This window comes from Puma concolor, chromosome E4 (genome assembly GCF_028749965.1).
Source record: "Puma concolor isolate L17-30 chromosome E4, mPumCon1.1.hap2, whole genome shotgun sequence".
Lineage (NCBI taxonomy): Eukaryota > Metazoa > Chordata > Mammalia > Carnivora > Felidae > Puma > Puma concolor.
This window is the reverse complement of record NC_141683.1, coordinates 9,729,654-9,752,348: the sequence shown is the minus strand read 5'-3', so window position 1 is coordinate 9,752,348 and position 22,695 is coordinate 9,729,654. Positions and strand designations below refer to the sequence as shown.

Here is a 22,695-nt window from a genome sequence, read left to right as displayed (position 1 = left end):
GGTGAGGATGTTGCCCAGACACGGGGAATGTGCAAATTCAAAAGGCATCACCCACCTCCGCTCTCGGAGAAGCTTCCACCGCGTTATCGCCTTCAACAGCCCGAGACCCCTCCCTGAGCCCAGACAACACTGCGCGGAACTGCCCTGCTCCTCGGGCGAAGTCAGGAAACGGGGCCAAGCCAAGCACTGAGTCACAACAAGGTCTTGGCACAGACCGGAAACTGCAGGGACTCCAAACCAGCTCCTTGATGATCACTCTGACCTCGGCACATTCGCTTGGCCAGGAAAGACCCTTTCAGAGGAGGGGGGTAAAGAGCAGGAAACTCACTACACGTCCGCCCACCTTCCCCGCCTGGGGCTTCCACGGCAGCCTTTCCAAAGTGCTCCTTCTGGTCAGCCAAAGTCAAGAACGAAATTCAGAAGGCCCCAGGATAAATACAATTCCTTGGTGGTTAAGCCAATTCACTTTAAAAATTAGTCAAGGGGCACCTGGGTGGCTCATTTGGCTGAGCGTCCGACTTTGGCTCAGGTCATGATCTCATGGTTCATGGGTTCGGGCCCCACACTGGGCCCTGTGCCGACAGCTCAGAGCCTGGAGCCTGCTTCGGATTCTGTGACTTCCTCTCTCTCTGCCCCTCTCCTGCTCGTGCTCTGTCTCTCTCAAAAATAAACATTAAAAAAAATTTTTGTTTTAATTAGTTGAGGAGATGTGTTACTCTAGCAATAGAAGAGACTGACTGTCCACCAGAGCCCTGATGCTATGGGAACCGGACACAGAGAATTATGGCAGGAGAGAGAGTAGGTGTCAGGGGACCTTGGACCCCTGCCTCAGTTCTTCCCTGTCCCCGAGTTCAAGGGTGGGTGGGAGTCAATAACACACACGGAGGGAAGATGAAGGCTGGAAGAAGCCAATTCCCCAAAGTACAAGGGGTTCCCATGGGATGGAGGGAGGTCTTTCCAAGGCTGTGTGGACCAAAGGCAAATCCCCCCTCCCATGGGAAGGTCAACTTTGATCATAAGGGTAACCGGCCCAGGAAGTATGACACACAGAAGGGTGAAACTGCGGCACCAACTCAAGTCTCCAGGAATGTTCTTAGGCCCAGCAGCTGCTCCTGACTAACCCACCCTCTCCCTTACCCCACACCCTCCCATCCCCCAAAGCACATGCCAGGCATGGTTTTGGTCCTATGTGGACAGAGTTTGTAGAAACAGCATGTGGAAAGGCCCTGAAAGTCCACCAGGAGAATAACTCTCCAGCGGGTGACCTGAGAAGACGGAAGGCATAGGAGAGAAAGTGGGAGCCTCCCTGCAGGGGTCATTGAACTGACCCAGAGAAACCCACAGGAGGCTACCATCCTCACTGTCACAGAAGGATCCCAGCACCAGAGAGCAAGGGAGAATTTTCTGTGTCATCGGCGCCATGATGATCTGTTTGAATTAAAGGCCAAGGTCGTCTGATTTCCAAGGGCGCTGAATTCTCTATTCCCAAATCTTGGTCCTCATCCCCTGTGCCACACCTCACACGTCCTGCTCCCTCAAGCATAACTTCAGTCCCCAAATGATGGTATCCTAGCTCGTGAGAATGCGACCGCTCACAGGTTCCGACTAGTCCCGCCGGGAAAACTCAGGAAAACAGAACACCTACCATCTATCAAAGCGGACTTCCGATCTAACCCAGCAATTGTTATCAACTAATGCGCCACCCGGCATTCTACCCACGTTACCTCTGATCATCACAACCCAGGGGTCCTGATCTTGACATGATCGACCACTGGGGTGATTCCGATTTATGAGGGACAAAGAAGTTAATGCGTAACCTGCCCGAGGTCACACGTCTACGAAATGGTGAAATCAGGATTTAAGTCCAGTTCCTCTGATTCCAATTTCTTCCCCTGGAGCATCATACTGCTTCCCTGATTTGGCAGACTGATGGGGACATCCAGCAGATCACCCAAGGCAAGGCCTGGCTTTGGGGACTGAGGTGATAAACCAGGCCCTGGGACAGCTGTGTGATGGACCGTCAGCCTCAGGCCTCGATTATCTACTAAAAAAGACCACGGAACTTCTTACCTGGCCAGAGTCCTGACCCAAAAAACAGGCTTGCCTCCCTCATAAAGAAACCCAAGCGTGGGAGGTTACAGGAGTCACAAGGGCCACCAAAGTCACAAAGGTAGCTGGAGGCTATGGGGCTAGAATAGGGGCCTCCTAGTCTCCTTTTATCCATCATGGAGTTCTACCCCTCCCCCACCCCACCTGGGAGTGGAAGTGTAACAACAACTCACTTAGTAGAGTGTAGACACTACTACTTGGGAGGGCAAAACTCATTTCCCTGGATTCTGCTGGTTTCACTTATAGTTCTTGCCGTGAGAGGACTGATGGAGATAAACTCCAAGTTGGTTTTGTGAACCGAGAAGAGAAAATGTCACAGGCTCCGAGGTCAGAAGGCTCTGGGCTGGAGCTTACAAAACTCCAAAGTGCCCAGGATTTGCTCTGTGACTAGGAGCCACCTTGCCACTTCCTAGGTCATGTTCCTCTTCCACACGATGCGGACTCGAAGCCTTCCTCGCCCCCACCCGCCGCCCCCATGGGGGGTGTCCTTTCCTAACTCTGCTGGTACCTTCTCACCCCTCCCCACCCCTGCTCAAAACCCCTTGGTACCTGTCCCTCCTCTTCCAGGAACCAAATCAGAAGCCACAGTCCCCACAATCTGCATCAAGCAATTTCTAGTGTCTCTAGAAATGAATGCACGAGCCCCGTGTGTCTATATTTGCACGATGTGACTTCTTGGGTTGTCTTGTCATCACTCTACCACACCCTGCATGAAGTTTCCGAATCCCTCTGGTGGAGGCAAGGGCTCTCCTCTCCACCGAAGGGCAGTTCTGTGTCCTTGGGACCCCCTGGCATGGGGACTCGCACAGGCACACTCCCAAATAGCCCTGCAGAGGAACTGACCGACCGACTTTGCTCCACAGCCGGCTGGACAGAATGACAAAACCTCCACAGAGCTTTCTGGAAAATCAAGGACTAGAGAAGCAGCCTGGTGCCACAGGCACAGGGCACTCCTGCACCCACACCTCCTACAGTTAGCTCCGGTGTAGATTACGATGCCTGTGGGAAAACCAGTAAGAACTGGGCATTTAACCAAACCTTTTTCCAGCGAAACCAAAACGTAAACGTCTCGTTTCACCTCCGTGACCTCACAAGCCTTCCGTTATCCGAAACAGTGACTAATCCCTTCTCAGAGGTCACCAAATGTTTGGGCAGCAGGATGCCCTGGAGCTGATTGGACTCGGCTGGGCTGGGCCACCCACGCGGCCACTGGGGGCTTTCTAGAACGCACCTCTGCGGGAGAGCCGCGTGTCGGCATCTGTGTCCACGAAAAGCTTCATCTGGAACAGGTCTCGTACTTCCTGGGAGTAGAAGGCCAGGATCCCTTCAAAGAGCACCACGTCTGCGGGATAGACAGTGACCGTCTCCTCCTTCCTGCAAAACACAGAGCGCATGACGGGCCGAACCGGGCAGGGTGGGCAACGGGGCAGGAACAGCATCTGTCTGGGAGTCTGGGGTCCTTTCCTACAGCAGGACCGAAAGGGGGTAGAGCTAACACAGCCTGGCAGAGCCCTCGGACCACCACTGAAGACCCACCAAAGGGCCAGCAGCACCGGGGCAAAGGTCCCCTTTGACCAGTTCTTCTGGGCTCTGGCCATAAAGCAGAAATCGAAGCCCGTCATCCCTCTCCTTGGAATAAACAGCCTGCTGTTTGTTGAACGCACAACAGAGACAGACAGAAGCAGATGCGATTTCTTCTTTTCTCCGGAGGCGTCTGGGGGAATGCTCTCGTGCATGGGCATTTATGGAACCTAACCTGGAGCTTTCACAAACAGAACCTCACAGTTTTCTCCCAACAACCCTACCCCTTCCCCGCTGTCCTGAGGCAACTGGAGAGGAGAGGAAGGGCCGGCAGGGAGGGAGGGAGGGAGGCAAAAAGGAAGTTGTAAAGAGAGGTGAGGGGAGGAAGCATCTCCAGGGAAGGAAAGACTCCCGGAGCTCTGTGGGGTCGGCCCCTACGGCTAGCAGAAGCGCCGTGGCGTGGCGTGGCAGGGTGTGGCCATGGCCGTGGGTCAGGGCCTGTGGGGTCCAGGGCTGCAGGGCGCTGCTCCCTCCCCCTCATCACTGATGCAGGGGTCCTGCATCACCACCTACCCCACAGGGCTGGGTAGCCCAAGGCAGATATTAGCAAATAGAGGGCTTTTCAAAAGCAAGGCGGGCGGGGTGGGTTCTGTTGCCGAATGCGATAAAGGGAGGCTGAATGCGATAAAGGGAGGGAGGCCGTGGGCCGAGTTGCGCCTTGCCTGCATTTTCAGAGCATTCTTACCATCTGACTCTGTCCTAACCACCCTAGGCTGCACTGTCACCTACTTCCTCTAGCTCCAAAGTCACTGAAAGGGAAGTCATGATTACCACCGCAAGGTTAACTCCTCACGCAGGCAATGAAGCATTATTTTTTAAGTTCCTTAAGACGATACGTCCATCGGGGCACCTGGGTGGCTCAGTCCGTTAAGCGTCTGGCTCTTGGTTTCGGCTCAGGTCATGACCTCACGGTTGGTGAGATCGAGCCCCGCAACGGGCTCCATGCTGACTGTGCGAAGCCTGCTGGGGATTCTCTCTCTCCCTCTGTCTCTGCCCCTCCTCCGCTCATGCTCACTGGCTCACACGCTCTCTCTCAAAATAAATAAATAAATAAAACTAAAAACAAAACAAAAAAAGCCAATAAGGGCACCTGGGTGGCTCAGTCGGTTAAGCGTCCAGCTCTTGGTTTCAGCTGAGGTCATGACCTCACAGTTTCAAGGGTTCGAGCCCTGCATCTAGCTCTGCACTGGCAGTGTGGAGCCTGCTTGGGAATCTCCATCTTCCTCTGCCCCTCCCCCACTCACGTTGTCTCCGTCTCTCTCAAAATAATAAACTTTATATAAAAGAGAAAGGACAAGAGGTTTATCTGTGCAAACACAGGGAAGCCAGCAGCTACCAACCCAAGAGGGTGCACTGAACTTCCCTCCCATAAACACTCTTCGATTCCTTCTTAGCTCAGACCCTTGGGTTCCTGTCTAATTTCCAAGGCAGACACTGTTAAAACAATGCCAAAGTGGCAGAATGTAGGGTGTAAATGACAGCAATAAAGGACCAGGTGAGTACGGTCAGAAGATATTCTCTTAGAACAGTGATAGAACTCCAGATTTTTGTTTTGTTTTGGTTTTTTTGAGAGAGAAAAAGAGAGAGAGAGAGAAAACACAAGATGGGGGGAACGGGCAGAGAGAGAATCTTAAGCAGGCTCTGCGCTTAGTGTGGACCTAGGTGCCGGGCTTGATCCCATGACCCTAGGATCATGACCTTATCCGAAATCAAGAGTCAGACACTCAACTGACTGAGTCACCAGGCGCCTCAGGATGGGCTTTTAATTATAGAAACATTTGGCCATCAACAGATGAATGTACAGATGTGATTTATACATACAATGGAATATTACTCGGCCATCAAAAAGAATGAAATCCTGCCATTTGCAGCAACATGGATTGAACTAGAGTGTATTGTGTTGAGCGAAATTAGAGAAAGACAAAAAAAAATGTTTTCACTCATATGTGGAATTTAAGATAAAAAACAGAGAACATAAGGGAAAGGAAGCAAAAATATAAAAACAGAGAGGGAGACAAACCATAACAGACTCTTAAATACACAGAACAAACTAAGGGTTGCTGGCAGGGTGCTGAGTGGGGGATGGGCTAAATGGGGGAGGGGCATTAAGGACACTTGTTGGGATGAGCACTGGGTGTTCTATGTGGGGGATAAATCACTGGATTCTACTCCTGAAATCATTATTGCACTATATGGTAACGAACTTGGACTTAAATTTAAGAAAATAAACTACATTAAACAAAATTATAGAGATATGTGGTAGTAAAAGATGAAATCTAATTTCCCATTAAAAAAAAACAAAAAAAACTCCACCCAAGGGGCACTCAGTCAGTTAAGTGCCTGACTTTGGCTCAGGTCATGATCTCGTGGTACATGGGTTCAAGCCCCGCGTCAGGCTCTGTGCTGACAGCTCGGAGCCTAGAACCTGCTTCAGATTCTGCGTCTCCGTCTCTGTCAGTCCCTCCCCTGCTCATGCTCTCTCTCTCTCTCTCTCTCTCAAAAATGAATAAATGTTAAAAAATAAATAAATAAATAAATAATTCCACTGGAGAGAACGAAGTCAAGGAATCAAGAAGAAGGTGGAATGATAACCAGGTGGGAGAAGCCTTCAAAACAGCAAAGGGCTGAAAACAACACTTACTGAGCGATTTGTAGCCCAGAATATGGAGCGACTACGTGCGGTTGATATACCAGTCAGAAGTTTAGCGTCTGCCTGGGAAGTCCTGAGTGAGCAGGGTCCCTGGAGGCTCGAAGGAATTTGGGGGGGTCTGGCCAGGAGCCCCCTGCAACCACGCAGAGGGAAGGAAGACAGGACGGAGGTCAAGCCACACTCCTCCATTCCTAATCAGGAGCACAAACACAGAGCCGCGGAAGGGACAGGACTGAGAAGCTCTCCCGAGAGTTCAGTGTCCCATCTCTGGTGACCTCAGCGCCCTCACACCTCTCTGCGCGGTCCAATTCAAAGTAAACCAGGAGAGAAGAAAGAACAGTTTCCTTTGCTCTTCTTCCTGTGTCCTCTGCCCAGCCCCTTTACATCTTATTCCAGGAACAACAGCTCAGGGATGTGAATCAGGACAAATACGTAGTCCCTCACCTGAGCCCAAATTCGTGAACTTGTCCTTTCAGAGTTAGCAAATCGTGATGAGCAGACGGTCCCAGGAAGCACTGGGTAAAGTCCCCAAGCCGTGCCCACCCACGCACATGCTAACAGGCTGCAGTGGGTACCACACAGGGGAGGACCCTGGCTGCAACTTGACAAACGGGAATGCTCGGGGAACTACAAGGAACAACGCCCAGCCCAGAGCAGGTCACTTACCGGGAATGAGAGACAAAATCATACACGGGAATCTGTACTGTTTTCCCTTCAGTGATTTCTTTGAGTGTTTTGAAGATGAGTTCATTGTCAAAGGCATCTGAAGGAAACCAAACTGTTAAAATGTTTCTCGATTTTAAAACGATTTCTCCTATAATCTTACACATGTAGTTCATGTATGTATATCACACCCTAGAGGAGCATATACACCCACCCCAAAAAGCCAGATCTCTACCCAAAGCAGAAGGCAAACTCCCTGTGACTCAAAATAGAACACATGAATGAGTTCTGAGACCCTGCTTTTCTTCTACCTTTCTATCCCACCCTTGGCTTCAGACCTCACTCTCCTCCAAGTTCAGCTGCTGCCTTGGGCACTGGCATAAGTTAACCTGGAAAGCATACTTGCGACACGGGGAGGCAACAGATTTTGATTCCAATGGTTACAAGGACCCAAACCAGTTAAAGGGCAATGTGCTGATCTGGGACCATCAGGGCAAAAATCACTGTCAGACATCCTGGACCCTCCTTAGTCCTTTCTGCCAGTGAGTTTCACACCATGCCATGCACACGTGTGCGCGGGTGGGGAGGAGGGTGTGACACAGGCTTCAGGTCAGAGGAGGCAGATGTGTTTGTGCTAGCCTGTGTCTGGCCAACCTCAAATAACAGACTCCTATGGAGTCACCCTCGTTCAGATGCAGATTCAATCAGTATTTACAAAGTCATGCAATGTGTGATGTGTTTCAAAATGGCTTCTTTAATATGAGCCCCACCATAACCCCGCAAGGTATTTAGTAATCCTCCCTTTTACAGGTGGAAGCAGATTCCAAGAGGTTAAACAACTCCCTCAGTGAACCAGCACACAAACACACCTTCAACTCCTGACTCACCCGGGTGATCAAAATTGAACTGGCCCTTCAAGGCTTTGGCCTTCTGCTCCGAAGTGAGGACACGGTAGAAGCTATCCTGGCTCAGGATAACCACCTGCTTCTGGCGACAGTCCACCTCATTCTGTCCCAGGAGCTGCACAATCTTAGCACAAACGGAAGACTGGAGGAGAGAACAGAACACCAAGGATTAAAGGGGAGTGCAGAGTCACTAACTCATGAACATGCCCTAAGCAAGGCCTTCTGGAAGGAAGACTCCAAAGGCTACCATCTTGTATGATGGATTAGGTTAAAAGAGAGAGACAGCCTGCTGAGAAGGAAGTTTGGAGGTCCCAAAATCTCTTCCTCCCTTTCCTAAATGTGAGCAGTAAGGGAGATGATTCATTTTCAGAAATACCAAAAAAAAGCTGTGCTGTTTAGTTAATGGTAGGTTTACAACCTATTGGAAATACGTACAAATCCTGCCAACAATGGGTATCCAACCCTTAGACACTTCACTTCCTGGTTCTTCTTTCCCTCTCTGTTTGCGGGCTTATTTTCACAGGCCATACAATGAGCATGCGCCAAAGAACAAAGGGAGGAGGGGCTGAAAGTCTCTGGGTCACCACAGGGAATGTACATTGTTACAATCAGACAACTTCTTGCCTTACGTGGGCATAGGGGACTTCCGGGTCAGTTGTAACCTCTATAGTACTCAGCCAATGAGGAACCAGGGGAGGGACTTGCCTCTGTAGTACTCAGCCAATGAGGAACCAAGGGAGGGACTTACACACTAGGAGATAAAATGTCTGCTGTAACTGCTTGTCCATCATCAGACACCTGCTCTTGCAAAACAATGACTGAAGCCTCGCTTCACTGTGCTCCGAGTCTCCGCATCCCTCCTTTGATTGGGTCAGTGGGCTCATTTCTCATGCTAAACACAGCTTACTACTCTCAGGTGTCTTCAGGGACAGCAGCAGTGAGGAGGGCAGTCATTTCTACCTCCTCTTCCGTAAAGTCTTTTCTAAAGCCACTAATAAAAACGAACGCAAATTTATTTATCCCTGCTTGTGCTCTGGCATAGATACACAAAACAGACAGCAGAAAATTGAAAGAGAGCAAGCACACTGATGATGCGCAATGGGCCTCATGAAGTGATGGCACGTCCATGTAGAATCAAAACCGCAACCAGAGAACGTGGCCAGTTAGCAGTAGGGCCAAGGTCGTGGCTTTCAGCCCACTTCGGTGGGTTACTCTTGCTTTAGCGCATAGCCGTGGACTTGTTCACACTCACGGTGGAGGCTTCTTCAGATGTTTGCCACTACTTACGGACTGGAGTGACATGGGACACAAAACATCACCAACGCCTAAAACACTGGGGTATCCCAGCTCAGAATGGGGGAGCCAGAAGGAACTCAAACCTATATGCTTTGTGTTGTGTGGCTTGCAAGACACAAATCTACCTGTGACATTGTCACAGGTAATAAGAGACATGGATTTAGTCCTCCTATTTCTGGCCAAGAGTTCCTAAAACCCCTGCATTTCCTCAGGGAAGAGCAGCAGGCGACAAGTGTCTATGTTATGTTAATGAGGTAGCCTTTGGAAAGCACCAAAGGATAGGGGCTGGTTGCCAGGGGAACCAAGCACGTGATTAGCAGGTTAGAACTTTCACTCCACCACCCTGACCTTCAGGGAGAGGAGAGCAGAGAGGAGAGGGGCTGGAGGCTCAGTCAATGGCCAACACCAAGGACAGAATCAGTCATGCCTATGTAATCAAACTCCATGCAAACCCGTGTGGATGGGGTTTGGTGAGCTTCCTGCTTGGTGAACACGTGCAAGTGCGGGGAGAGTGGCACACTCAGAGAGCACTGAAGCTGCACTCTTGTTCCACACCTCGCCCTGTGCAAGCATCTCCGCCACCTGGCTGTTCCTGAGTGACATCCTTTTATAACAGAAGAAAAATGTAACCCTGGAAGTAAAACGTCTGGGTTCTGTGAGCTACTCTAGCAAATTAATCAAACCCAAGGAGGGGGCCGGTGGAACCTTCGATCCATGGCCAGTCAGCCAGGCGCACAGGGGACAACCTGGGCTGCCCACTGATGCCTGAAGTCAGGGCAGAGGGGGTGGAGGGCGGACTTGCAGGGCTGAGCCCTTAACCTGTGGGACATGATGCTGTCTCCAGGTAGACAGTGTCGGAATTACTGAGGTGAGGGGGCGCCCGGGGGGCTCAGCTGGTTAAAGATCCGACTCTCGATTTCAGGTCAGGTCCTGGTCTCACGGTTCGTTGAGTTTGAGCCCCATGTCACGCTCTGCATTGACAGCGCTGAACCTGCTTGGGATTCTCTATGTCCCGCTCTCTGCCCCTCCCCTGCTCCCAAACTCACTCTCTCTCAAAATAAACATTTTAAAAAATTTAAAAAAGACTTATTGAGGTGAATTCTCAGATACCCTGCTGGTGTCCCAGAATTGCTTATTGATGTAGGGAAGCCCCTCCCCCACACACAATGGAATTGGAATTGGGTATAGAACCTAATATCTACCTTTTCCCCTCCAATAATATACACACTTCATAAAGAGAAAAGCGTAAGAACAAGCGCTTTCCAAAGAATGAGGCAGTGAAGGACAGTATTTACCAAAGAGCTCATTTCTTTTTTTCCATTTTATACAGAGATTAATTTAAAGGTAAGAATGTCGGGACGCCTGGGTGGCTCAGTCGGTTGAGCGTCCGACTTCGGTTCAGGTCCTGATCTCACGGCTGGTGGGTTCCAGCCCCACGTCGGGCTCTGTGCTGACAGCTCAGAGCCAGGAGCCTGCTCCGGATTCTGTGTCTCCCTCTCTCTCTGCCCCTCCTCTGTTCACACCCTGTCTCTCTCTTTCTCTCAAAAATAAACATTAAAAAATTAAAATAAAAATAAGAATGTCTACATTACCAAAAAAGCCTGCAAGCCATAGCCACGCCCCCTTCTGGAGTTGGCTGACCTAATTACAAGAGGTGGAAAATAGTGGCATAAAGATTTCTTGGGTTCGGTCTTGGGAGCTTCACTAATGAACCTGTTTTACCAACTGGCTTTAACAAGGTAAAACAGGAAACTATAAAAAGTTACATTTCTCACAAGCTGTGCATTTGATTTGTACAAGCATAAGGAGAACCGGCCATTCCTGTTGCCCTAGTCAATCCACGTGAAACTGTTTTGCACAGGATTTCCTGTTGGACAAATTGTAACACACAACCAAATAAGGATCTTTAGGGGCACCTGGGTGGCTCAGTCGGTTAAGCGTCTGACTTCAGCTCAGGTCATGATCTCGCAGTTCGTGGGTTCGAGCCCCGTGTCGGGCTCTGTGCTGACGGCTCAAGACCCTGGAGCCTGCTTCACATTCAGTGTCTCCCTCTCTCTCCACCCCTCCCCTGCTTGTGCTCGCTCGCGCTCTCTCTCTCTCTCTCTCCAAAATAAATATTTTTTAAAAATTAAAAAAACATAAGGATCTTTGAGAGAACAATATTTTGATAATTCTTAATTATTTGAGAACTACTTTACTTTTCTGACAACTTTGCACATTAATAGAAAAGCATTTAAAACCGGATTTGAAACAGGAGCTATGTCGGCAAAAAGAAAAAATCATAGAAAGGTAAAACTTGCACATGACTTAAGCTAGATTCAAAAATGAAAATACCACAAGAGAATCAAAGGCTCTAAACAATTATAAACTATATGTTTTTACACAGGTATGAGCCCATAATTTCCTTTCCCTAACTTCCATCTGGTTCTTACATCCTCAGGCTAAGGGGGGCCAGGGCGGGGGGGGTAAAACCTACACCTACACCTTTTATTAGTAGATAGAATTACTTTTGCAAGTCCAAAGAACAAAAATGAAAAGAGGGATTTATGGGACCAGATATATTTAACATATCTGGTGATTCAAATCATGGTATTTTTTATTTATAGTTAAAACCCACTAAATGTTTTTTAAAATACGGAGAGTAATCTCTCTTCTACCAAAAAAAGTATATATAAAGAAGTTACATTGCCTAATTTTACAGGTAAACAATCATTTACCTTAACCCAGGTACAACCTAGAACAAATGGATGTAACCCCAATAAAATCAGGTTAATGGGCACCTCTGGAAAGCCAGTGTTTACAACGACTTCTCAGCAAGGAGAAAATATGGCTGTTTTGGTGCACAGCTACATGTCGTAGGCTCCATGCTCTTTCATGGACCTGTTTGGCGACCCTACTTGCTACAAATATGCCACCACCACTGCCTATAATTGGTTTATTTAAGTCACATCCTAGGCCAAGTGCTCCATCACAATCACCTCTGTAAGTCACAAGTGCTATCCTTCACGGACATGGGAAGCTGGTGAGAAGACTTGCCTACAATCCTGGTTCTTTTCTTCCCCTCAACCTAAAAGGTAGTCAGAAGTCCCAAGGCAGAAATCCTAAACACCACTGCATGCACCAGCACAGAAACACTTGCCTCTAGGTTAATCTAGATTTTCCTAGGACGGTAAAACCTTGGTTTGCGAGTGTAATTCATCCGGAAACATGCTTGTAATCCAAAGCACTTGTATTATCAAAGCGAATTTCAAGAACCCTTGGCTCAGTGGGGATCATGTGGCATTCGGCATCGTGTACTACTCGTACTGCAAGACGTCACTTGTTTATCAAATTAAAATTGATGAGAAATGTCGGGACGCCTGTCTGGCTCAGTCAGTGAAGCGTCGGACTCTTGATTTCGGCTCGTGTCATAATCTCACAGTTCCGCAGTTCGAGCCCTACATGGGGCTCTGCACTGACAATGTGGAGACTGCTTGGCATTCTCTCTCTGCCCTTCCCCTGTTTGCACTCTCTCTCTCTCTCTCTCTCGAAATGAATGAAAAAACATTTTAAAAAGATTATTAGAAATGTTTGCTTGACTTGCAGAACACTCACAGAACAAGTTACTCCCAACCCTAGGTTTTACTGTATTTTCTTCCTTGTGGAACTTACTTAAAATGGCCCTTAGAGGGGCACCTGGGTGGCTCAGTCAGTTAAGGTCCGACTTCGGCTCAGGTCACGATCTCACAGTTCATGAGTTCGAGCTCCGCGTCGGGCTCTGTGCTGACAGCTCAGGTTCTGTGTCTCCTCTGTCTGTCCTGTGCCTCCCCTGCTCATGCTGTCTCTCTCTCAAAAATAAATGAACATTTATTTTTGCCCCTAAAAAACCTAGGCAGCTGTTGAATCAGGGGCAGCAGGTACACAGGAGTTCCTTACAGTTTTCCTCTACTTGTGTGGATGGCTTTGAATTTGCGCACAGAGGCTCCACTTTGCCAGGAGTGAGTGGTCTTTGCCTTATTTAAGGTCCTCTTCTTATGTCTCTTTCATTTTAACACCCCCTTCCCCTAACCCTGCCTTCTTCGACAGGACGAAATGAATTGCGAGGTGTCTCGTTCCCTCAAGAAAAGAAATAGTTCATTAATGATGAGCGTTGGAGACGGTCGTGAGCTTACAGAAAGCTAAAGGGGGGCGAGGACGCAACGGCGGGCTAACATTTAAAATCATTACAGTCACAGAAAGACAGATACTGCAGGATCCCATTTATAGGAGGTTTCTAGAGTAGTCAAATTCACAGAAACGAAGTAGAATAGAGGCCGCGGGGGGGGGGGGGGGGAGGGCTGGGGGGAGGGGGAATTGGGGAGTTAGTTGTTCAATGGATATAGTTTCACTTTTACATGAGGAAAATTTCTGGAGATTCGTTGCCCACAGATGGGACTACGCCGAATACTAACATGGCTAAGGGGGTAAATTTTATGAAACAGGTATATTACCACAATCATTATGCGCAATCATTATTAATTATAACAAGAGCAAAACGGGCTGTTTCTTCTTTACTGGTACTAGGCTCAGTATTTGGAAACCATCTCATTTACTTATTACAACCCTAGGTGATAGAAATTATTATCACATGCACTCCACCGACGTGAAGACGCGTGGGAAACAAAGACAGAAGGAAGTGGTAGCCAAAATTAAATTTTCTTATAATCTGCAAGCCAGCCACTGACAAATACTTGCGACAGGCAGAGTGTAACATTCCTCCAGGATCTCTCAACTGTCTTAATGTTAATGCTTTGCTAGAGGAAGACACCGCCTTAGCTTGACAACTGCTAGGCCTCCGGGATCCATGGAATCTTCTTTAGCATATGAAAGTCCTTCTGGAAACTTCCCTCGCCTTTACCTCCCCCCCCAGATCCCAAGTATAGAATCAATCACTGCTCACAATCCTGGGACAGCTCTTCCTGCCCATGGGTCCTGTTCCTGTGCTTTAATAAAATCACCTTTTTGCACCAAAGACATCTTCAAGAATTCTTTCTTGGACATTGGCTCCAAACCCCAACATTCTCTACATCAACAGGTTACATGACTTGCCCAGGGCATGGGTAGTGGAGTCAGGATGCAATCAGCCCAACCGGTCTAACCCAGAGCTCACCCTCTTACTGGCTGGCACCCTCTCAGGCAAACAGACTTTGCCCACGGGAGCCAGAGTGGAGCTTAATTTTCCATGGTCTCTCCAGATTCAGCGCAATGTATCCAGAATATATTTGGTTCTTGCCACTTCTAGCATATTATTTTAAAGGTGAATAAGCTAGCCAGCTAGTGGGTTGCTGTCTGAATACAAAGTGAAGGTCAACATGAGGTTATCTTTAGAAAAGGGGGTGGGGGGGGCGCCTGGGTGGCGCAGTCGGTTGAGCGTCCGACTTCAGCCAGGTCACGATCTCGCGGTCCGTGAGTTCGAGCCCCGCGTCAGGCTCTGGGCTGATGGCTCAGAGCCTGGAGCCTGTTTCCGATTCTGTGTCTCCCTCTCTCTCTGCCCCTCCCCCGTTCATGCTCTGTCTCTCTCTGTCCCAAAAATAAATAAATGTTGAAAAAAAAAATTTAAAAAGAAAAGGGGGTGGGGGAGGAATATATATTTGTTTATATAATAATCGGTAAAGGGGATGTACAATTTCTTCACTTGAATGGCATTTTGAAGACCTCATTCCCTTTAATTCCATTACAACAAGATGTTGATATCTTATCTCTTTTTTTTATCTAATGAGGAACCTGAAACTTACAGACTCCATCAAGCTAAATGCCTTGCTCAAGGTCACAGAGCTGCATCTCAAATCTCAGGTCTTCTAACTTCAAATGCCCAATTCTTTTCACTCTTCCAGAACAAAAGCCCCGACACTCTCCATAAACGTACGTACTCTACCTTCAGAGAACAGTGATGGGGGCAGGGAACTCGTTAGAAATAGAAGACGGTTCTGTCCCGCCGCGTCATTCAAGTCCACATAATGGTAAATTTCATAGAATTTCAGACAACTAAAGGCAGGCAAGTGATATATGTATCGAAAAGAAGCCAAAAGTACATACACACACACGCAACTGTTCTCGAGATTTAGAACCTAAACTTGGAGTCTGTTCAAAACAATCTAGCTGTTTAGAAGCCAGGAACTAGGAGAGCCCCAAAGGCTGTGTAATTCTGAGAGCAGGCCAACACTGGACCCGCTGATCCGGCCCGTTCACCAGATGTGAACAGTGTGCTCCACTCTTAGAGAGACAGACTTCCCATTCGGGAAGCCCCGGGAGCAAGCAGGCAACACGCCCTTCCAGCCGGTTCCAGCCGGTTCCAGCCGGTTCCAGCTGAGAGGCCACAGCTTCCTTGTGCTTACTACCGTAGGAAGGATTATTTCTCTAAAAAAGGATTCTTGCGGAGAGAGTGGCTCAGACAGCCCAGACACCATCTAACTATTTCTAGCGTGCGTGTGTGTTCAACACACATACACACATCTAATTCTTCAGGTCTTCTGTCCAGTTCCGACGCTGCCGAATAAGTAAAAGAAACAAACCGAACAGGACGGCTGAACTCTGGGTCGCCTCTTTGCCAAGAACTCTCCATCTCAGCCCTTAGCTGCTGGGAAGGTGGGCAGAGACGAGCCAGAAAGCTCAGAGTAACGTTAACTCAGCACCGAGGAGTTCGTGAGTTTCTGATTTAGATCTTTGTGCGTGCGTGTGTGTGTGTGTGTGTGGTGATGATGGAGGTGGTGGTAGTAATTATATTATGGCTAGCAGAACCCATGTGTAATGCGTGGGTACTGGGGCCATCCAGGACGCCAAGACTGGATGTGTCTTCATGCTGGGTGCGTCCCCGGAGGAATGGGCTAGTATTTCGCACGGGCGACTTTACGGAACACAAAGGGACAGGCTGCCCTGCATTTAGGAATCCCATCAAGGTGCCTGTCCCGCTCTCGGTAAGCTGCTTCAGAATCGGACAGAGGGCTGTTGAGATGGAGAAAAGCCTAGTAACCACCCGAGCCAGGGCTTAAAAGAGCCAGCCAGCTCCAGGTGAAGTGAGTGGACTCCTCATGTCGAAGCCTTCAGAATGGGATGTGGACGTCCGTTAACAACCTGCTTCGAACCTGCCACCACTATTAGCTAATCGAGCAAGGAGGCCAGATGCTTATTAGCCTCTTCGAGCAGGGGGACCCCCTCGAGCTCCTTCCCTCGGGGACTGTTCGCAGGTCACCCCAGCTACTCTTGCTGGCAGCCTTCTGTCACTACCATGAAGTCAGAAATACACTGCTAACTTACATGGTGTCCAGCACGGCCCTCAGACATGACCTCACTCCTTTGGGGGCAGGGGTTTCTCCCCCCACAGTGCTGAAGCTCTAATTTACGGGCATGAGGAAGCCAAAACGCCAGTGGTTTGGCCTGGATAAGATAAAACCTCTCAGGGGCACCTGGGTGGCTCAGTCGGTGAAGCGTCCGATCTCAGGTCATGATCTCGCAGTTCGTGAGTTCGAGCCCCGCATCGGGCTCTGTGCTGACAGCTCAGAGCCTGGAGGCTGCTTCGGATTCTGTGTCTCCCTCTCTCTCTGCCCCTTCCCTGCTCACGCTCCGTCTCTCTCTCTCTGTCTCTCAAAAATGAATAAACGTTAAAAAAAATTTCTTTTAAAGGTAAAACACAGCTCATACATGCTGATTTGACTCCCAGCCCGACCGCATGGTAGCAACAGGGAGGGGTTTCTCAACGCTCCCTGGTAATATCCATAAGGCCATCCAGTCTTGGGGTCCTGGATGGCCCCAGTACCCATGCATTACAAGTGGGTTCTCCTAGCTAGAATACAATGACTACCACCTCTCTATCACCCCCCCCCCCCAACACATACACACACACACCAGAAACTCACTGAATTGCTATGTAATAAAAAGGTCTTAGATACCAAAAAGCAGCCACAGGTCAATCCAACGTACAACCCCTGGAGCACAGAGATCACCTGTGACTCAGCATTTACTCCCTGAGTCTGGCAGGACTTGGGGGGGGGGCAGGGGGACGGGGTGCTCACTCGAATGTGTATCACGGTTACCACAGAAAATCTCTGAATTTATCGAGCAGACCTCTTTTTCCTTCAGAGCTGGAGTTTCTAAAAGCATAACATGCCCTGCTCATTCTTTGCACCAGCCTCAATTCTGTCCTAAAGGACATAATGCACTCTGGCACAGACCAGCTAGCTGCGCACCCAAATCTCAGTCCCTGAGTTTTAGCTGGACACGTGGCCCTGATTCCCAGCAGCTTCCCTCGCGGCTCTTGGGTGATTGTGCTAAGTTCGAACCAATTCAATGAGCAGAAGTGTGAAGCAGGAGCTTCCTGGAATCTCCTTTAAAGCATCAGGGTCCCTCTTGACTCTCCTTCCTGTTGGCTGGAATGAAGACTGGACAGCTGGAGCATAAGCAGCCACTTTGTAGCACTGAGGCCACACCGACTAAAGGTAGTGGATCAGCTAAATAAAGGAGTCCCAGACTCAAATGGCAGAACTGAGAGAGGATGGAGGGGGGAGATCAATCATCTTGTTTAAGCCCCATTCCTAGGAAAGACTCGTTTTAAGGACTCACCTCTGGGTTCATAAAATTACATGTTTGGCCCTGCTCTCCTGAAGTCACAAGCTCTTACTGACAAAGCCCATCGATGAGCACTTACTATCCGCTTACATGCTTTAGAATCAACTGGGGGCGGGAAGCCCTTCAGCTAACACTTAACAGCTGCACAAAACGCACCAAATGAAACTGTTCTAAGGACTTTATAGATACTCCCTTATTTAATCTTCAAACCAGCCTTAGAAGGCCGGTGTTCTCATTACCGCCATTTACATAGCAGCCGATGGGCATAGGGTAGGCAGGTTACACAACCAGCCTAAGATCAAACAGCTAGGAAGCAGCTGAGACGGTCCTCAGGCTTCAAACTCAGGTAGGCTGGCCTCAGGATACACGCTCTTAACCGGAACACATACTGCCTTGCCTTGCCACACCAGAGGCGGAATCCTTTTCTGTTCCCAAGGGCCACAATGACCTTACCCACGCAGGTATAGCACCAACAAAAATCACAATAAACAAGAGCTGCCAGGAACACGATGCTCTCAGCAAGGCTCTGCAATTTAGTCCCTGCGGGCTCTGTAAAGCACAGGCTTCCTTAGAAGTTCATTTTTCTAGGGCGTCTGGGTGGCTCAGTCGTTTGACTGTCCAACTTTGGGTCAGGTCATGATCTCACGGTTCAGGAGTTCGAGCCCTGCGTTGGGCTCTCTGCTGTAGGCGCAGAGCCTGCTTTGAACCCTCTGTCCCCCCTCTCCTTGCCCTTCCCCTGCTCATACACGCTCTCTCAATAAATAAAACATTAAAAAAAAAAGAGGTTAATTTTTCTGATAAATATTTTACTAGGAAGAGGGCAAGACAAATCACCTCTGATCCCCTACGATTCATTCTTTGGGAGAAAATGGTATTTAAGTACAAGCCAATGGAGGCCAGACTGATGCTCTGCGAAAAAGGTGAGCCCACACAGATGTTTTCGAGCAGAAGTGAGCCAGGTCTTTAAAACCTCACTACATGACGGGGCGCCTGGGTGGCTCAGGTGGCTGAGCGTCCAACTTCGGCTCAGGTCACGATCTTGTTTTCCACGAGTTCGGGCCCCGCGTCAGGCTCTGTGCTGACACCTCGAGCCCGGAGCCTGCTTCGGGTTCTGTGTCTCCCTCTCTCTCTGCCCCTGCTTCTCCCCTGCTCGTGCTCTGTCTCTCTCTCTTTCAAAAACAGAATGGAAACGTTAAGGAAAAAAAAAAAAAAAAAGAGTTGTGAACTATGAAATTAATCCAAGTTTAAAAAAAAAAAAAAACCTTCTGGGGCGCCTGGGTGGCGCAGTCGGTTAAGCGTCCGACTTCAGCCAGGTCACGATCTCGCGGTCCGTGAGTTCGAGCCCCGCGTCGGGCTCTGTGCTGACCGCTCAGAGCCTGGAGCCTGTTTCCGATTCTGTGTCTCCCTCTCTCTCTCTGCCCCTCCCCCGTTCATGCTCTGTCTCTCTCTGTCCCCAAAATAAATAAACGTTAAAAAAAAAAAAGTTTAAAAAAAAAAAAACCTTAATAAATAAAACCTTGCCACACGAAAACAGGTGCATGCACACTGGCGTGTTATGAGCTGGCAAACCCCTGATTCAGAATCAGTACAGAGAAAGGGTCATAAATTCCTACCCTCTTACCGGGTACCAAACCCACAGTGAGATCAGTGAGGGTTACGGGAATAGGAGTGTGTGCGTGGAAAAGAGAATCCAGACTGGAGTACACACCAGGGCTACAACCATGTGAGAAACACAGGTAAACGTGACGAGGGAAATCTGGAAGGCAAATTGGTCAAAACTGAAAATTCCCGTGGTTCTTGGACATCCTTTTAAAGGAAAAAAGCGAGGGGGAGGGGCACCCATACTCCTCACATACAGCCAAGTGCTAGTTTTCTCCACAGCCTGCTTAACAGCTGCCTCCAAACAAAGGGCAAACAGCAGGCAAGACAGGACTGTGCTTGTAACTCAAGCGGCAACCAGGCCTCGCAGCTGGATTAAAATGATTCAGTACAAAACAATGATGGATTTCAGCCTCCTCTGGCTGATTCTGAGCCTGAATATGGAATTTGTGGATGTGTCTTTGCATCCCCCACAGGGTAAGTACAAAAGGCACACACGCGCGCGCGCACACACACACACACACACACACACACACACACAGTCTCTTGAAAGTATCTAGGATTGGGGCGCCTGGGTGGCGCAGTCGGTTAAGCGTCCGACTTCAGCCAGGTCACGATCTCGCGGTCCGTGAGTTCGAGCCCCGCGTCGGGCTCTGGGCTGATGGCTCGGAGCCTGGAGCCTGTTTCCGATTCTGTGTCTCCCTCTCTCTCTGCCCCTCCCCTGTTCATGCTCTGTCTCTCTCTGTCCTAAAAAAAATTTAAAAAATAAAAAAAAAAAAGAAAGTATCTAGGATTACTCTAGCTTTGATGACTGTTGCTTATGAAGCCCTCTTGGAAAGGTGGGAGCAAAGAGGAAGCGTGCTGGCCGCTCAATTCTTCCTGCCCCGTGCGTGCGAGATTGAATCTATTTCCTTCCCCTTTTACGTGCGGGTCAAGACCCAGCAAACCAAGCCCCTTGTCTTAGGAAAACGTCCAAACGACATCTTTGGACGAGGCAACCCCACACCCACCCACCTGCTGCAGTCTGGCTTACTGAGCGAGAATAATACTGCCCATCACAGAAATTATGACCCAGGACTCAAATTCCTCCTGAGGGACAGACACAAAAAGAAGGTTGACTTTCCCCCCCGTTAAAAAAAAAAAAAAAATGAATAGGATAAAGGAGAGCACAGTATGCCAGTTGGATCCTCTGCTGAATCTTTCCAAATTGAAGGCCACACGTGGGTAAACATTCAATGAGGACTTAACAGCCCAACACGGCTCTGTTGTACCAACTATATTTGGGTTAACCCTTCCTTTCCAGCAGTCCTTATCCACACTGTGGAAAACCAGAAGTCAAAGTATCGGGTTATCAAAAGTTTTGGGGTTTTGTTTTTAATTTCCTCTTTAGGTCTCCTCCGGCACCCATGCCTCACCAGGGAAAGGAAACCAAAAACATGTGCCAAGCACCCACTTCCCTTCCTTTTTGAAAGTCTCTTTTAGTGTCTTTGAAAACTCAGTATTTATTCTTCAAACCATTGAAGAAAGGGGTTCAAATCTCTGTTCGACTCAATTCCTTCAAGGTATCCCTTCTAGATTTTGATGGATTCACCACCACCACCACCACCACCACCACCAACCCCACCCCCCCCCGCCAGGCTCCCAAAACTCCTCTGGACTCAAAAAATAGAAAACTACACAGACCATGTTACTCTACAAAGGACGGTAAGTTTACCACGGTGAAAGTCACCATAAATTGTCAGGGCTAATCTGCTACGGCAAGTAAGAGAAGTTAAAGAAAACACCCTTTGAAGACAATGATTTTCTTTTACTAATTTGTGGAACGAAAGCTACTATCAGTAAATACAGGCCAAACTTCTATTTTACAGCCACACAAATATGTCCAGTGGATCTGACAAGGGCACGAAATGCAATTCGATGGAGGAAGGGGAGCCTTTTCAAGAAATGGTGCTGGAACAAGGACATCCACAGACTGACATATCAACCTTGACCTAAACTTCACACCTTGTATGAAAATGAACTCAAAATGGACCACGGGCTTATGTAAAGCAAAAATCGATACAATTTATTAAGAGAGAAACATAGGAAGGGGCGCCTGGGTGGCGCAGTCAGTTAAGCGTCCGACTTCAGCCAGGTCACGATCTTGCGGTCCGTGAGTTCGAGCCCCGCATCAGGCTCTGGGCTGATGGCTCAGAGCCTGGAGCCTGTTTCCGATTCTGTGTCTCCCTCTCTCTCTGCCCCTCCCCCATTCATGCTCTGTCTCTCTCTGTCCCAAAAAAAATAAATAAAAACGTTGAGAAAAAAAAATATTTAAACAAAGAGAGAAACATATGAAGAAGTCTTCAGGGTCTAGTGCTTAGCACAGTGTTCACAGGCTTGACGCAAAAAGCATGATCCATATAAAGGGAAGTTGATAAACTGAATCTCATCAAAAATAAAATGTACTCTGTAGAAACATGCCCACTTAGAATGAAACAACAAGCTACAGATGGGGGAAAAAATAATTGTAACACACATGTCCAACAAGGGATTAGTATCTAGAATACATAAAGCATTCTCAAAACTCAACAGTAAGAAAACAATACAATCAGAACATGGGCAAAAGACATGAAGAGGCTTTTCACCCATGAAGAGGGTACACAGATGGCAAATAAACACATGAAAAGATGCTCGACATCATTAGCCATCAGGGAAATATAACTGAAAATCAGGACTACCTATCAGAATAGCTAAAAGAAAAAAAAAAAAGGCAACATCAAATACTGGTGACGATGGAGAGAAAATAGATCAGTCATACACTGCTGGTAGAAATGTAAATAGTTCATCTACTCTAGAAAACAATTTAGCACTTTCTTTTTATTTTTTAATTATTTTACATTTTTAAAGTCATCTCTACACCCAACGTTGGGGTTGAACCAATGATCCCACGATCAAAAGTCGTCTGTTCTACCGAATGAGCCAGCTGGACACCCCCAACAATTTGGCACTTTCTTAAAAAACTAAACATACAACTACCCATAAGTTCCTGCAAATTGCACTCATGAGCATTTATCCCAAAGAAATGAAAACGTGCTCACCCTGGAACATGTACACAAATGTTCATAGAAGCTTTATTCATAACAGCCAAAACAGGAAACCACTCAAATGTTCTTCAAGGGGTAAATGGCAAATTGTGGTACCTCCATGCCATGGACCACTACTTAGCAATGAAAAGGGACAAACTACTCCCTGTATGAATTTCCAGATAATTCTGCTAAGGAAAAACAAAGCAAACCCAAAACATTACATCCCGTATGATTCCATTTATAGAAC

The 22,695-nt window shown here is 48.2% G+C and overlaps 1 protein-coding gene across 1 annotated transcript in view; it reads right to left on the bottom strand.

Moving 5' to 3' along the window:
• UCK2 (uridine-cytidine kinase 2) overlaps nt 1-22,695 on the bottom strand; it is an 82,214-nt gene that overhangs the window by 10,816 nt on the left and 48,703 nt on the right. Inside the window, exons 2-4 of the mRNA XM_086694495.1 lie at nt 7,891-8,050; nt 7,007-7,103; nt 3,341-3,483 (exon numbers count right to left, since the gene is read on the bottom strand). Coding sequence (XP_086550621.1) covers nt 3,341-3,483; nt 7,007-7,103; nt 7,891-8,050 — 400 coding nt within the window. The remainder of the gene's footprint in view (nt 1-3,340; nt 3,484-7,006; nt 7,104-7,890; nt 8,051-22,695) is intronic.